The following is an 18,194-nucleotide window of genomic DNA, read 5'->3' as shown; positions in this document are numbered from 1 at the left end:
TTATTAAAATTTATTCTGTGCCCTGTGTCCCATGAATGCTGACAAATCTTAGATTTGTGAAATTCTCCCTTTCTTAAATAATCTTTATGTTCTTTAATTCGACCATTTAAGGCTCTAAATGTTTCACCAATGTAAAATTTATCCCATTCGCATGGTATTTTATATATTACATTTTTTGTTTGTTGTTCTGGTATTCATTGGTTTAGTATGTGATAAAATGGATCTAAGTGTATTTTGTGTTTTAAAAGATGTTCGTATGTTATATTGTTTTCCTATCTTTCTTATTTTTTTCCGAAACCTCTTATGTATGGAATTGTAAGTTGTATATATTGTGTATTGTTATCATTGGGTCTTATGAATAAAAGTTAAGCAAATGCTTTTACTTAAATTTCTCGAAATAGACTTATACAATTTGTAAACAACCAACAAAGATAGTTCTATAGAAAAAGTCCGTTAGTTATGTTAGGGTCCGGTAATAGTGCGTCGGGCATCTGTAGCTCTTATAATAAACAGCTTAATTTTTTTTTATAAATGAAAACCTAAACTATTAATAGGACATGTTTCAAGAAAATATTTTAACTTCTATAAGGTGGGTCAAAAATGTGTGAGTTGATCGGAATGATTTTTTTTAGATGGAAGACAGTGTATATTATTGCATTTTTGGCTTCCATTCTGATCACTTTAAAAATATGTTTTGGTAGTTTCTGAGATATTAAATAAAGAGAAAAAATATATATTTTTTCAGCCTTTTTTTAAAAAAACATAACAGATGAATACAACAAAATTTCTAAGTTGTTTATTATAGGAGCTACAGATTGACCGACGCACTATCGCCGAACCCTGTATACCAATAACAAATGTTTGCCAAGTACACGAGTCCTCTGAGCGCGCCATCAAACTACCAATTTTGGTATTCAGATCATATTGGAATAGACAGCAAAATCCCAATTCAGTTTGTATATTATTGAAATAATCAACAACACTTATTAGATTTCGAAGAATTTTATGATAATCACATTCTGACTCAATCTCATTCATAAAAAAACCAGTTCCGTTGTTTTTCAATAAAATAAACATGTAAAATCGTCAAGTTAAAAATACCGTTTAAAGTAAAATATAGAAACTACTACCAGAGTTAGTTCAGTGTGACAGTGATACATTTATTAATATTACTAAAACACCTACAATATACTAATAAAATATTATTTAAGAAATAATATATTTCCAATAATACGCGAAAAAAAAACGCTTACATATGAGTAACAGCGCGTTATCAGCGTTATCACAATGGTTATCTTTTGACCTCCATGTTGGTTATTTTATGTTTCATTGTAGGTGTGACACTTAAACTAATTAATTTTCAATTAAAACTGAAAATTGTCGAGAAAGGTGCAGTTTTCAGACCACAGTGAATCTAAATGTGACTTTTTTCGTGATTATTATTGAAGGAACAATGTAAGTTTCATATTAGAACTATTATTAACGATATTATATTCATTATAGTATGGAAAATACATGACTCATATCATTTTACTATGCGTGAAATATCACATTACAAAGGAAAAATTACTGATTTACATTTATACAGGTTATATTATACTTTTTTACAGATAAATTATATCGGGAAATTAGTTATAGCCGTGCAAACTATGTTAGAAAGTGTTATATCAAAATATTAACATTTTTTACTGAGAGATTGCAAAATGTTTTCAAATTATGTTTGAAAGTGATAACTGTTGACAGTTAAATAGCTCTCAAAATTGTTGCAAAACGTACTCTTTTAAGTGAGTTTATACAGAGTGACCGAGGATTCTAAATAAGGTCCCCTGTTTGAGACTTTCACTTCAAATTATTTTATAAAATACAGGAGTGACTACTAGTATTATTGTAGTGCACAAAGATAAATAATTAATTAAATTTCTAAACAACTTATATATTTTTGAATGTGACGCTGTATTTTTTTTGTTTAATGAATTTAGCATAGATTAAAGTTTCTAGATATTCAAAGCCATGCTCAAATTGTAAAATAGCAAATTTTTGGGGCTTTCTAACTACCTAAACTGTGTTAATTTATTTATATTATATATTATTAAGTCATAAAATGTCGGTATTAAATGTGAAAATTTAAAAAAAAATGCTCCCCAAACATCTATTTTTGACTCTTCCTTTATACTCCATGCAAAATTGTGTATTTTAGTGTAAATAGTTTTGTAAAAGACACGCTAATAACATAAATATATCGAATTATATCTAAATAAAAAATTAGCAGACTTATAATTATGAACGAGCTTTAAATGTGCACCAAATTTTGTCTCAAAATCATCATACTTCAAACGCTACGATGTAAGAAAAAATTATGGAGGGTAGAGGTATTACTACCCTCCATAAAAAATAAGACTTCGAATTTATAAAACTAAAATTTAGAGAAAAGGAACGTTAAAAACACCAAAACATAATATTTGTAACTATCCCCCTATTAATTTTATATAACTATAATGTATATATCTGAAATCTTATAGCATATTAATGACATTAATACAGATTATATCAAATTTTTATCTGAAAAAGGTAGTAGATAGGAAATTAGTAATAAACAAATATTAACTGTAAAATATGTAGTTAAAAATGTCGTAATTTAACTGAAGGTTTTTATCAAAATATGTTAGATTTCATAAAGCTTGCTTCAAATATTTCTAATAAATATATATGTCCTTCATGAAATAGTTTGTGAATGTTGTCATCATTGTCGTTTGAAAGCCAGCTTGGCGTCGTTTTTTTCGATCATGCAGTATCTTTTGTGCAGTACTTACTTCCAATGTACTAAGTCTAGTGTTCTACTATTTTAAGATAACCGTCTTTATATGTTTATAGAATGTCGTTTTTTTTAGTAAAGAAATGAACCAAGTCATGCTTCTCGCATTAAGCAGCTATAGCCTGTTTATCCAACTTGTTTTATTGTAGTTGAGTAGCATTAAAAAACTTTAACTCTCATTTATCAATGTGTAATGGTGATGATACAGCAAAGCAAGAATTTCCATTAACATACAAACTGGATAAAATTTTCTCACATTTATGTCAGCATGAGAAAAAACAATATATTATTATATAACTTGGTAATATTTGAGGGGTAGTTTCATCTCGTTGGAATTTGACTTTCGAAAAATCCGTTTGGCAAAAGTAAGATTTTCTTAACGTCAAGCAGTTTAAGCAGAATCGTTGTTAAGAAATTACCCAACTTTTTGGAACACGCTGTATGATTTTTTATTAAAGATTTCAAAATATGTAAAAAAAAACAAATAAATTATGCTTATCCAAGCGTTTTCCCGAAAGACTAACCGTTTTTTAAATAACAAATATTGTAATATTTGAGGGGCGTTTTCACCCTCTTGGAATTTGAGATTCGAGAAACCCCTCCTTATCGAACCTCAACACCCCACAGTCAATCCGTTTGCCAAAAATCAGCTTTAAACGTCAAGCAGTTTAAGCAGAATCGTGATTACTCAATGGTCATATTTTATGAAACACCCTGTATAAATTTATAAAAAAATCTTAAAATAGATAAAACAACAAAATAAAATACACGTGTTTAAGAGTTTTTCCGAAAAACTCACTGGTTTTAAAATAAAAAATATTTGAATATTTGAGGGATAGTTTCACCCCCTTAGAATTCGAGTTTCGAAAAATCCCTTCTTATCGAACCTCTACACCCCAAAGTCAATCTGTTTTCCAAAAATCAGCTTTTTACGTCAAGCGCTTTAAGCAGGATCGTGATTAACCAATGACCAAATTTTTCGAAACACCCTGAATACATTTATAAAAAATCTTAAAATATGTAAAAAAACAAAATAAAATATACGTGTTTAAGCATTTTTTCTGAAGACCGTTTTTTAAATCCTCTTGGAACCTCTTAGCGACGACAACCATTCGTGCCATGAATTTTGGTACGACTGATATTGGAGATGGAGAACTACCCTCTATAAAACCGTCCCAGATACTGGCTTTTGTCAAAGCCCTGGGACTGTATGATGAGTTATGATTCAAGAAAGGGGGACACAATGGATCTGTAAGGTCGAAGTGATTAACCCCCCTCCCACTCATTCTAAATTCTAAAAAATTCTTCTAACCTTCTTAGCCTGGAACTGGAATTTCGAAACCCTCTCGGAACTAGAATTTCGAAAAATCCCTTCCTATCGAACCTCTACACCATAGAATCAACCTGTATGCCAAAATTGAGCTTCTTACGTTGAGTGGTTTGAGCAGGATCGTGATTAATCAGTATGTCAGTCACTTAGGGATTTTATATTTTAGTAGTATAGATTTCAGTTTTTTCTCCATAATTATCTTTTAGGACTTGATTCAGTTCACTTCTGAACCACTCATATATGTATTTGATCTAAAAATAACACATAATTTCTAATAAATTTTAGACTATGGGAGCTTTACAAACCAAATCGCCATTAGAAAGAAGAAACACCATCGCTCGCAGAAGCCAAAGACGAACCCTACATAATCTAAAACCGAAAGTCGACAGTATCTACAAGGAAATCAAAAAATTCAAAGGCATAAACGAAGACACTCATTACAACGCCATAACGCAAGAGATCGAAGTACTGAAAAACGAACTAAACAGAAGAAGTCGCGACTTACAACCCCAAGTTCGAAACCTATACGAAAATATTTACAAAAGAATAAGCGAAGCTGAGACAGCGCTAAAGGAAAAACTAGAAGAAAATAAAGTGAAGAATGAGAAGAAGAACCAACAAAAACAAAACGAACAACAAAATCAAGATGCTACGACACTTAATAATGCCTCTGAAGTAATGAGTTCGGTAGGTCCAGATGAAACAGTGGCTGAAATTCACCAAAATCTGGCAAATTCAGATATTACGACGAGCGAAGATGATAAAAGAAAAACCGTGCAATTGACAGTAGTCCAAGTTGCATCAGAAGCAGGTCAGTATCTAAATACAATTACATATATAAATAACGTATGATAAAAAAAAACAGCGTCAAAGACGGCTAGGGAATGAAAAACTATGGTAATTTTGGCAAGATCAATCTATAGTCGTCATTTGCTAAAAATTAACACGATTTATAAAAAGATTTAAAAAGGATAAAACGTTTCCAGACACAAATCTTATTTTATTATACTTTAAAACTAATTTTTACTCAATATTAAAATAATTTAATCTTCTTAAGGCCAGCTGGCACAAGGCGCCATTAAAAGAGTACTTAAAAGGGCTAAGTAAATGACGTCTAGAGCTTGACCTAGGCAAAATTATCATCGATTGTTATTCTACAGCCGTTTTTGATGCGTTTTTTTCGATCGTATGAATCATCATCGATGAAAATGACGATCTATGACATACTTACCCCATATAATTTTGCGTACAAATTACAGCAATATTTATTTCCATTTCCAAGCCATCTATAACGCTTTTTTTCTCGATCATGCCTTGGTTAAAAACTGATGAATTTCGTAAAGATATAATTGGACATATGACTGACAATGACATAAAGTAATTTCCAATATAGTTTTTGTTTCTTTTGCATATTATGCAAATAATTAAGATTAATGTCTATCTGTGGATACTGTTCTTAAAAAACAACATCGCAATTTTGGTAAAACTGTAGCTGCTTGAGGGACAGTAGAAACACCCTTTAACCACAGAAGAAGTGGTGAACCTTTTACGTTTTACGTTATGTGTACCAATACTTGTTAGCTGAAAGTATTTTTATTAAACTAATCACTGTTATTATATACCGTGCGTCTCAAAAGTGGCTCTAGTGTGGGGGGCCACTTTTGAGACTTTATTTTTATTTTATTTTTTTAGATAAAAAAAAACGAGATTTGGTATGTTAGTGTATGACATAAATCAAGATTGATTGACTTATTTAATTCCTTTCGGCCACTTCCTGTTTCACCGGAAATTACTACCACTTTTGATTTTTAAATGGCACCCTCGGTATATTTTTACTTTATTCAATAGAAAATGACACTCCGAATAGAATGTCATGTATGTCAACTTTTGACACTTTCGCTTAAAACAAAATGGTATTTTAAATTTCAATCTAGAGTGCCATGACTGTGTTAAAAACATTAATTTTTAATCAAGGAACCTTGAAAAAATAAATTTGATCGTCTAATATTTTTAGTGTGGTTAGTACCGAGGGTGCCATTTAAAAATTAAAAGTTATAGTCATTATCGGAGAAAGGGGAAGTGACCGAAAACAATATTGAATATCCCAATCAATAAAAAAGTTAGGGGTGAGCCACTTTTGAGACGCATCCGGTATATCTATTTTAAATTTGACTTTAAACTTATACCTTGTGACTGATGCATCTATTGGGTAATCCCCAATGCTTTGTCTGCTTTTAGTTCCTTGATCGACTCCTAGAGTATAGTGACTAGATAATACTAACTAAATTTTAATAACAGAAAATCTACCATCACTATAATTCAGAAAGTTGTAGTTTTATTGCATTTTTCACTCTAAGATTAACAAACACCTCCCCTTCAACATTCTTGAACCTACAAAGAATATTTTTTATAAAACCATACCTTTTTGCAGATTCCAACGTTTCTAAAAAAGGTGTCATATCTCCCATCGAAAAACGAAAATCCATTTTGAAAGCTGGCGGTGTAGCGGTCATGCCCGGAGCTGTCATGAACGAACTCACGCACTCCAACCGATTGACTCGCTTCTTCGACGAGTCAGACGACGAACCTGACCCCGCTCAGTCTAACGGTGATAAAATCAAGTCCATCGTCCAACACCTTGGTGAAATCGAAGCCGAGATAGCCGAATTCGTGGGCAGAAAAAACGGGGTGAAGTACAATGGGATCAAGAGCAATTTGGATAGGCGTTTAGCTGAGCTGGGCGAGATAAGAAACGCTGACGAGTACGAGGCTGACCAGCTGGGAAGAGCCAAAGACTACATTACTAGCTGTTTGCGGTTCCTGGACGAGAAGGCCATGGATTTTGAAAGGAGGAGGTCGATTGGTGATGACGATGTGTTCGGGAATAACAATGTAGATATGGAAGACAAAGTGGCGAAGAATTTCAAATTGCAACAGTTACTCAGGAATACTGCGGTTTAAGATACTATTTATTATTTTGAGAATAGCTTTATTAGGGCTTAGTTGTATGTAGATATTTAATAGAATCAAAACTGTTTTTTTTATATTAATTTATAAATGAAAGTTTCTGTAATTAAGAGATGTTAATATATTATATCTATTTCATAGTTCACTATTTCTAAGAGCAGAAAAGAAAGGTTTTGTTATTGAATTATTGAATGAATAAATAATATCAGTATTATATGTATATTTGATACCAATTAAACTTTTAGTTAGGTAACTGAGGGAGTGATTTTTAAATTCATTGCATTTTGCACTCAAGATTAATAAACCTCCCCTTCAACATTCTTGGACCTACAAAGAATATTTTTATAAAACCATACCTTTTTGCAGATTCTAACGTTTCTAAAAAAGGAGTCATATCTCCCATCGAAAAACGAAAGTCCATTTTGAAAGCTGGCGGTGTAGCCGTCATGCCCGGAGCTGTCATGAACGAACTCACCCACTCCAACCGAATGACTCGCTTCTTCGACGAGTCAGACGACGAACCTGACCCCGCTCAGTCTAACGCTGATAAAATCAAGTCCATCGTTCAACACCTTGGTGAAATCGAAGCCGAGATAGCCGAATTCGTGGGCAGAAAAAACGGGGTGAAGTACAATGGGATCAAAAGCAATTTGGATAGGCGTTTAGCTGAGCTGGGCGAGATAAGAAACGCTGACGAGTACGAGGCTGACCAGCTGGGAAGAGCCAAAGACTACATTACTAGCTGTTTGCGGTTCCTGGACGAGAAGGCCATGGATTTTGAAAGGAGGAGGTCGATTGGTGATGACGATGTGTTCGGGAATAACAATGTAGATATGGAAGACAAAGTGGCGAAGAATTTCAAATTGCAACAGTTACTCAGGAATACTGCGGTTTAAGATACTATCTATTATTATTATTTTGAGAATAGCTTTATTAGGGCTTAGTTGTATGTAGGTATTTAATAGAATCAAAACTGTTTTTTATATTAATTTATAAATGAAAGTTTCTGTTATTAAGAGATGTTAATATATTATACATAGTTCAGTATTTCTAAGAGCAGAAAAGAAAGGTTTTGTTATTGAATTCTTAAAGGAATAAATAATATCAGTATTATATGTATATTTTATATCAATTAAACTTTTAGCAACGTAATCGAGGGCACGATTTTTAAATTCCATTGCATTTTGCACTCTAAGATTAACAAACCTCCCCTTCAACATTCTTGGACCTACAAAGAATATTTTTATAAAACCATATCTTTTACAGATTCAAACGTTTCTAAAAAAGGAGTCATATCTCCCATCGAAAAACGGAAATCCATTTTGAAAGCTGACGGTGTAGCCGTCATGCCCGGAGCTGTCATTAACGAACTCACCCACTCCAACCGAATGACTCGCTTCTTCGATGAGTCAGACGACGAACCAGACCCCGCTTAATCTAACGGGGACAAAATCAAGTCCATCGTCCAACACCTTGGCGAAATCGAAGCCGAAATAGCCAAATTCGTGAGCAGAAAAAACGGAGTCAACTACAATGGGATCAAGAGCAATCTGGATAGGCGCTTAGCCGAGCTGGGCGAGATAAAAGACGCGGACGAGTACGAGGGTGACCAGCTGGGAAAAGTTAAAGACTACATTACTAGCTGTTTGAGGTTCTTGGATGAGAAGGCCACGGATTTTGAAAGGAGGATGTCGGTTGGTGATGACGATGTGTTCGGGAATAACAATGTCGATATGGAAGACAAAGTGACGAAGAGCTTCAAATTGAAACAGTTACTCAGAAATACTGCGGTTTAAGATACTATTTGCTATTATTTTTTGAGAATAGCTTTATGAGGGCTTAGTTGTATGTAGGGATTTAATAGAAACAAAACTGTTTTTTTATATTAATTTATAAATGAAAGTTTTTGTTATTAAGAGATGTTAATATACCTATTAATACTATATATTTCATAGTTCGGTATTTTTGAGAGCAGAAATGAAAGATTTTGGTATTGAATTTTTAAATGAATAAATAATATCAGTATTATAAGTAGATATGCTGCCTAGCTACTAAAATTAAATGGTGCAATAATTAATGCTCATAAATATTATAATTTTAAATTACCCTCAGTAACAGTAGAGCTGAAAATATGTGTGTATGGTAAATTGGCCTACATTTACCTGGTTTAATTAATTCACCACAATGCTAACCATGTTAGCATTGCCAACAGATGATTAAAACAAAATAATTTTCTAGAAATGGAGCGTTTATATCTATATATTATATATTATATTTTTCCCGTACTTTTTCTTGATTTTTGTGAAGGTCAAATGTTAAAGCACTTAGCAAAACACAAGCACCCCAAATCTCATTCAAATCGGAATAACGGTTTATTTTTTAAAAGTTTGATGCCCTCTAGCGGAGAAACAAAGCACTTTTGTGTAGAGGTAAATTTTGTCTATAATGTCTAGATCATATATACTTACGTGGATAAATCAACGCCATAAGTTTAGCATTAAAAAATATGTTTCCAACATCACGACATGCCATATTCAAACCTTCTTTATTTCACTTATGAGACATTCAATAGGTTTGTCTTTCTCGAGAACCTTACTTTGCGCATGCGCATTAAAAGTTGCCCGTATTTCCAAAATAATCACAATTAATTTTATTGGGTTTTAGCTTTGAAGAAGAAGACTAAGGAAGGAGCATATCAAAAATCTTAGGTACACCGCGATGGGCCTCAAATATGGCCGACTTAAATTCCGGTTTATCAGTGTCGTTCTAATTTTATTTAAAAAATGTAAAACTATGATGTAGGGTAGACGTGGGGTAGACTCAATAATTTGTTGTTTTATTTTACGTTGTGAATAAATGTTGGTAGTTATTAAAATTGTTATAAAAATATATAATCGAGGGGTGTCTCACTATTGGAATTACTTGTACATTTTCTTGGCAGTCGCCGGCAGTCATTGGCAGTCTTGCGGCAGTCGCTTATAATAATTACATGGCAGTCATAGGCAGTCTTCTTCGCAGTCATTGGCAGTCGCTTGTCAACCAAAATTATATTTTGGCAGTACATATACATTTTTTACCCAAGTGAGACACCCCTCGTATATAATTCTAATAAAAATAGATAAGTTATAATAAGTATTTATTAACACAAACATCCGATACGCTACTGAAGCAGGTAAGTCAAATTAACGTATCTAAATTCTTTGACATCTAATCTTTGACAAGTAATAAATAAAAGCTAAAATGCAAGAAAAAGATATAATTTAGTTAATTTAAGTGAATTTCATAAATGATCGGTTTACTACACGTATGTATATTATATAGTCACTTACTAGCGAAAAGTTGTTCCATTATTTCACTCGATTCTTGTCGAGATCTACCCCACGTTACACAACCAATTATTTTAGAGTCTTTTTCGATAAATCGCGATAATGTCACTGTTAATTTAAGTTCTGCCACAATTTCCATCTAGATTTACTACCTTTATACAACTATCAGTAGTAGAATAAACAATAAATAACATAAAATAAGCTCCGTAAAGACTGACAAATCCACAAAATTTCAAATCAAATTCAAATGTGTCAAATGAATCGTCAAACAGAACTGTCAAGGATTCCCACCCTAGAGAGCTTTTATGGTGGCTTTTCCGCCCACCATGCATGAATACATGGATAGCATTATGCTCCTTCCTTAGTCTTCTTATTCAAAGGGTTTTAGCTTTGAATAAGAACACTAAGGAAGGAGCATAATGCTATCCATGTATTCATGCATGGTGGGCGGAAAAAGCTCTCTAGGGTGGGGATCCTTGACAGTTCTGTTTGACGATTCATTTGACACATTTGAAATGCATTTGAATTTGATTTGAAATTTTGTGGATTTGTCAGTCTTTACGGAGCTTATTTTATGTTATTTATTGTTTATTCTACTACTGATAGTTGTATAAAGGTAGTAAATCTAGATGGAAATTGTGGCAGAACTTAAATTAACAGTGACATTATCGCGATTTATCGAAAAAGACTCTAAAATAATTGGTTGTGTAACGTGGGGTAGATCTCGACAAGAATCGAGTGAAATAATGGAACAACTTTTCGCTAGTAAGTGACTATATAATATACATACGTGTAGTAAACCGATCATTTATGAAATTCACTTAAATTAACTAAATTATATCTTTTTCTTGCATTTTAGCTTTTATTTATTACTTGTCAAAGATTAGATGTCAAAGAATTTAGATACGTTAATTTGACTTACCTGCTTCAGTAGCGTATCGGATGTTTGTGTTAATAAATACTTATTATAACTTATCTATTTTTATTAGAATTATATACGAGGGGTGTCTCACTTGGGTAAAAAATGTATATGTACTGCCAAAATATAATTTTGGTTGACAAGCGACTGCCAATGACTGCGAAGAAGACTGCCTATGACTGCCATGTAATTATTATAAGCGACTGCCGCAAGACTGCCAATGACTGCCGGCGACTGCCAAGAAAATGTACAAGTAATTCCAATAGTGAGACACCCCTCGATTATATATTTTTATAACAATTTTAATAACTACCAACATTTATTCACAACGTAAAATAAAATAACAAATTATTGAGTCTACCCCACGTCTACCCTACATCATAGTTTTACATTTTTTAAATAAAATTAGAACGGCACTGATAAACCGGAATTTAAGTCGGCCATATTTGAGGCCCATCGCGGTGTACCTAAGATTTTTGATATGCTCTTTCCTTAGTCTTCTTATTCAAAGGGTTTTAGGAAGTACAAATTACACATTGTTATGGAAACTAACTTTTCATTGTCATAATCTTGTCATAACGAGATGTCATAATTTTATTTCCATTGTGTAACGCTTGTTTTCTGCGTTTTTTTATTATAAGAATTGTATTAATTACTCTTTTATCGACCGCTTTTATATAGCCAAAAATGCAAGTGTGTTCAGTGAGAAGGTAATTTTAAGTTTGTGCAATTATATTTCTATTTTTTTTCGTTGGACTTTCTAAATACTCGTAAAAACGACTAGAAAGTGTTTGGTGTGTGGAAGTTCTAATGTAAAGGTTCCCGAATTATCTTTTCATAGGCAAGTAAAGTATTCAGTTGTTCTTCTATTTATATTAAACCACATGCATATTTTCTGGTTAGATTTCCTAAGAATATTGGTATTCGTACAAAGTGGCTAAATGTATTTTTTATATAATTTAATTTTTGTGGCAGTAAACATACAATTTATTGTTCAAATATATGCATTTTACAAATTAAATTTTTAAAATTAATGTTCAAATTTGGCGCGCGAACGATAGGTCCACGACAAGGATAGGTAGAGTAGAAGCACCGCGTGTGTAACAAAGAAAGAAGATAAATGTAAGTCGTTGATATGTTTGCGACAGTTTCCATAGTGATTTACTTATCCACGTAAGTAAAATATGATCTAGGGTCTAATGAACTTATTTTGATTTCAAAAATACGTAGTAGTTCTATGTCCACGGAATATTGTGACACTCTGTATAGGATATAAAATGGAAACATTTAAATATATTTACGAAATTCAATAAGGACAACTTTATATAGTTAATATGTTACGTTATCCATGTTGTGAAGCGCAAATCAACCGAAATACATGACTAATTGACCGTTAGCACCAGAACTATTTCTTAACAATTTAAATGAACCCGCTAATTAATGTCCACTCTATTTCAATTATTCGTTCATTTAAACCACTATAAATGTGTGTATAGGGATTGATCACAATTAAATAACACATTTTTCTGGTGTTTTAAATATATGTTTTACATATAGGTACATATTTAAAACATCATACATATATATAAAACCTAATTCATATTTATCTACATATACAGGGTTGTTCACCACATACGACACGGAGTATTGTAGCTAAACGATTAGATTTTTACAAATTGTAAGTTTTGGATTCGTTGAAGGACTATTAGAGCTACAATTTAAAAATATTTTTACAAGGTACAGATTGTCCCAAATAAATAAAAAATATCAAAGTTGTATTTTTTTAAATGGAACATCCTGTATATTATTACATTTTTAGTTTCTACGATTAAAATAAATGTACATTTGATTTAGGTTTACCGCACTTTAATCATACCGTCTTTGAAATATTTTCAATTTTGTGAAATTGCAGTCAAAATTTTAAGGCTTCATTTCTCCAAGGATATCAAAGTTTATAATACTAAATATTTACTGAAGTTTATTTATTGATCAGTTATTGTGTTGCAATAATAAAAATTATACTACCTTATACAGAGTGTCTAAAATTTTATTTTAAATAATTACTAGCTTTAAACGGCAATAACTTGTTTAATTTAAATAGAACACCCTGTATATATTATGAGAATCAAATTCACAATTTAATTGTCTATCAAACTGTATTATACCATTTTTTATCTATATCTTCAAGTTTCCGTAGAAAATGCATTTTCTTGTAATTTAAAACTCATTTATCAATATACCCATGGAATACTGACATTTTAGATTATTTTTAAAGATGTACCAACTTTTTAAAAAGTACAGATACTAATATTGTCGATATAGTTTGTTTATTTTATTAAGAAATAAAATAAACTGTTTAAATATTTGTTATAGAGGACAAATTAATATGATTCCAGTATTCAAACTACATTAATTGACTGTTTGCGTTGATTAATAATAATTGCTCCAAATACTAAAAAACTGAATTTTGTATGTGTATTAGACAGTGTGGTAAAAAGTAACACTTTTGACAAAATGACAAATGCTTATTTATAACAACAGAGACATTCATTTTCATAACTTATTATTATATTGATTTCTGATTCAAATCCACATTTATTTATAATAACTTATTAACAAACATAATTAAGTATGTAATTGATTGGTATTTGGGCGGAAATAATGGTGGTATATTTAATTAATTGTATACTCTTTTTTAAAGATTTAAATAGTTTTCTTTTTGCATACAAATGGGCTAGTAATATTAACATTTTGCTAAAAACGATAATATTACCAGCCTGTACATTTTGTACATTTGTTGCTTTAAAAACAATATAAAACGTCAATATTCCATGAGTATATTGATAAATGACTTCTAAATTAAAAGAAAATGCATTTTCTACGGAAACTTGAAAAGATAGGTAAAAAGTGGTATAACACAATTTGATACACACTTAAATTGTGCATCTGATTCTTCTAAAATATACAGGGCGTTCCATTTAAATTAAACGTTTAGTTAAAAGTTATTGCCGTTTAAAGTTATTGCCGTTTAAAACTAGAAATAATTTAAAATAAATTTTTTGACACTCTGTATGAGGTAGTATTATTTTTATTATTGCAACACAATAACTGATCAATAAATAGACTTCAGTAAATATTTAGTATTAAAAACTTTGATACCCTTGGAGAAATGAAGCCTTAAAATTTTTACTGCAATTTCACAAAATTGAAAATATTTCAAAAACGGTAATGTTTAAGTGTAATAAACCTTAATCAAATTTACCTTTATTTTAATCGTAGAAACTAAAAATGTAATAATATACAGGGTGTTCAATTTAAAAAAATACAACTTTGATATTTTTTATTTATTTGGGACACTCTGTATCTAGTAAAAATATTTTTATATTGTAGCTCTAATAGTTCTTCAACGAACCCAAAACTTACAATTTGTAAAAATCTAATCATTTAGCTACAATACTCCGTGTCGTATGTGGTGAACAACCCTGTATTATCTAAATTATAAAATTAGAGATACCCAATTATTAGATTAGATAGCTAGATATAAAATAATACCTTAATATATTTTGTTATTATATATACTCACAATTACACACATTACTACAGTTAATGTTTCTCTTAGTTTGTTATTAATTTGGTGCTTCTTTTTTATCTTTTGATTAGTTACTTAGCATAATAACTTGTAATATATACATATTATTACATCATGCTTGTAGGTACATAGAATGAAAAAAATGTTGATTTTATCCCAGTTCTGCGATATATAAAATATTATTTAGATATTAAGACGCAGTTTCATTGTAAAGTTTATACTGGTTATTTTAAACATTATTAAAATATAGTATTATTAAAATATATATAAAGTTTGATTTCCACTCAACCACCGAGTGTTTCACAGTAATTGATGGAAATAAGCTAGCTACCTGTATGTATATTTTGTTGTAATAAACAAACAGTTAAAAAAAACTCTCTACTATGACTTTCTTTGTTATTGTAAAAATGTATTTTATCAGTCTTCAGTAGAACATACTGCTTAATGAGATTCATTTATACAAATTATATTAAATTTGTTCTTAACTACCTACCCAATCTACACCTTAATCATCATTACATTCAGAAAATAATAAAGTTTTTTTTTAACTATATTTGTTTAATATTGCATAAGATACTGTATGATACAAAAAAAAAATCCGCGTCCAGTTGGCTTGGAAATGAACATCGATGACATTCCCCATATAATTTTACATAAAAATAATAGCTATCTTCATTTCATAGTCAATATCTTAAGCATTTCATAAAAAAAATAAAAAAAAGCAACAAAATAATTATAAACTAAAAGAAACATTAAATGTAAGTGTATCTTGTAAAATTATATTAAGTATAATATAATAAAGTATAATAATATTACATTATTATTTCTATCCTATTTTATATACCCTCTACTTCTGTCATGTTAATATCGATGTTTTTGTTCAATGCCCATCTCTACACATATTCGTATATGCAACCAACAGCTATTCTTAAATCACTGCCCTGTTGTCAGATGTAAAAAAAATATTCAATTTAATTCCTAAAAGTCTTGAAAAATTTTATATTTTAAAAACTAAAATAATTATTTAAGTACCGAGCTGTAACAAGTCTTGAGTCTTAAGTCAAATTTAACCTAAAGTTAAAATGATTTAAGTTTCAAGTCTTTGACTTAAATCATTTTATTTCAAGTCAAATCAAATCAATTTAACGTTATTTAAGTCGTTTTTATGAGTTATAAAGTCTATATTTTTGACTTAAATCATGATCTGCAAGTTAAGTCAGTAAAATGACTTAAGTCTATATAATTACCCTCAAGTCAACATAACCAGAATTCAATTTAAGTACTTTTAATATTAATTTAGGTACAGATGAGACTAAAACCATATAAAATAAAAGGGTTAATTTTCAGAACAACTAACAAAACACAAAAATGTTTTTTTATAAGATTATATATATATATATATATATATTTATTAAATCGACGGAGTCAGACCCGGTACGTTGAAGATAGGCCGTCAGACCCGGGGTATATCGGACGAAAAATGTTCAAGCGATGCCTTCAGGCCCTGATGCTGGGCCGTTTAATTTGTCCCATTTATATAAAAAATAGAGATTTATTCGTTTTCGCCAGACCCACGACGTTGCCGCTTTTAATTCTCAAATATTTATATTAGAATTAGACGAACGGACCTTTTGACGCGGTAATTGATCACAGTGCAGAAGTAAAAACGGTGCATTTCTGCTATAGTGAATATTATTGTACTTATTGTTAGTATTAGATATATTCTGTCTTACGGTACATAGGAAATCCCATGTAAATTTTAATGGGATCAATTATTGGCTTCCCTAATTATTTTAGAGAATAATTCTATTTAGGTTTATTGAAGAGCACTAAAACCCCCATTCAAAAGAATAACTTTAGATATTTTTGATTAGCTCGTTTACGAGTTATCGCCGATTTCTTTTTAAATATTTTTCCTTTCTTATGGCCCTGTATTTACTTATGAGCACCAGTCAAGGTAAAAGATAACTGTCAAATGAAGTTGTCATTTCAGAAATTTACCTAGTTAGTGCTTTATTATTATTGAAAACTCATTCCTACATCGGAAATCTTAAACATGTATTTATAAATACAAATTAATATGAATTAAAGTAAAATAAAGTAATCAATTACAAGATTAATTATAGTATTATTACAATATTCAATAACTTATTAATTTAGGTACTATTAAATGACAACTTCATTTGACAGTTATCTTTTACCTTGACTGGTGCTCATAAGGAAATACAGGGCCATAAGAAAGGAGAAATATTTAAAAAGAAATCGGCGATAACTCGTAAACGGGCAAATCAAAAATATCTATAGTTATTCTTTTGAATGTGGGTTTTAGTGCTCTTCAATTGACCCCATTAAAATTTACTTGGGATTTCCTATGTCCCGCTCGACGATGCAACACCCGGTATATACCTATAACAGAGTCGGACAGACTCACTACGCACGCGTAACACGACAAAATTAAAACCGGTTCCGAAAAACTAACATTTTATTTGCTAAGGGTATTGAGCATTGCTTTTTTATTCTCCTGCTTGGCTGCCGCCTAACAAAAAAAGAAATGCTGCTTTTAAAATTTATCAGAAAAATATATATAAATCTGACTTAAGCCTTATATAAAAAAAAACTTAAATCATTTTAATGACTTTTTTTATAAAAATACTTAAATCTTTTTAATGACAAGTCTTTTCTAAAAAGACCTAGGTCATTTTTTTCAAGTTTTCTGTGAGCATGATGCAGCTCTCTGTTTAGGTACACTCCTGGTACTTAGGTCTAGGGTATTTTTATTTAAATAATAACAAAAATAAAAATTCTAAAGGAAATTGCTAAGAACAATAATGTAACGCTTTTCTTTCATGTAAATTTATTATATACCTAATTAAAAGTTTTTCCTCATAGTAGAAAAGATTTTTTTGCTATATCTATTATTTGAAACTCTGTGTAATTAAAATCTTTTACAAGAATATCGGGATATTTTAGAGTTTCACTAAACTCTAAAATTAGTTCATTAGATCTTATAATATAGGTATTTAATAATATAAATATATCAGTTTGTTTTTAGGCTATTAAAATTACTGAGAATTTTAATAACAATAATAATAAATATTTTTTTTAAGAAACATCCAAGTTTCACTCTTAGAAATCTTCTTAGCTCAAACAGAATCTAAAATCGCTACATTCCAAAACAAAATATTAAACCCAATTCAAAACGCTCAATTTGGCAATACCGCCAATATCCGCTAGTGGCACTGTTTAGGGAA

At 30.6% G+C, this 18,194-nt stretch overlaps 1 protein-coding gene across 1 annotated transcript; it reads left to right on the top strand.

The window, feature by feature from the left end:
* Positions 1-1,243: 1,243 nt before the first annotated feature.
* LOC115881115 lies at positions 1,244-7,320 on the top strand. Its single transcript, XM_030898497.1, has 3 exons — positions 1,244-1,455; positions 4,428-4,953; positions 6,574-7,320. The coding sequence occupies exons 2-3, from the start codon at positions 4,431-4,433 to the stop codon at positions 7,101-7,103; spliced, it is 1,053 nt and encodes a 350-aa protein (XP_030754357.1). The 5' UTR covers positions 1,244-1,455; positions 4,428-4,430; the 3' UTR covers positions 7,104-7,320.
* The last annotated feature ends 10,874 nt before the right edge of the window (positions 7,321-18,194 follow it).

Source organism: Sitophilus oryzae, unplaced genomic scaffold (genome assembly GCF_002938485.1).
Source record: "Sitophilus oryzae breed Bouriz unplaced genomic scaffold, Soryzae_2.0 scaffold_169_pilon_pilon, whole genome shotgun sequence".
In the NCBI taxonomy this organism is placed as follows: Eukaryota; Metazoa; Arthropoda; class Insecta; order Coleoptera; family Curculionidae; genus Sitophilus; species Sitophilus oryzae.
The sequence above is the reverse complement of the archived record's forward strand: the minus strand, read 5'-3'. Positions and strand labels throughout refer to the sequence as shown.

What these genes read in the sequence shown, in the direction of transcription:
- LOC115881115 (XM_030898497.1), top strand. Translation starts at nt 4,431, where the DNA reads ATGGGAGCTTTACAAACCAAATCGCCATTAGAAAGAAGAAACACCATC. An exon ending in CCAAGTTGCATCAGAAGCAG is followed by an intron (nt 4,954 to 6,573) that starts GTCAGTATCTAA and finishes ACCTTTTTGCAG; the next exon opens with ATTCCAACGTTTCTAAAAAA.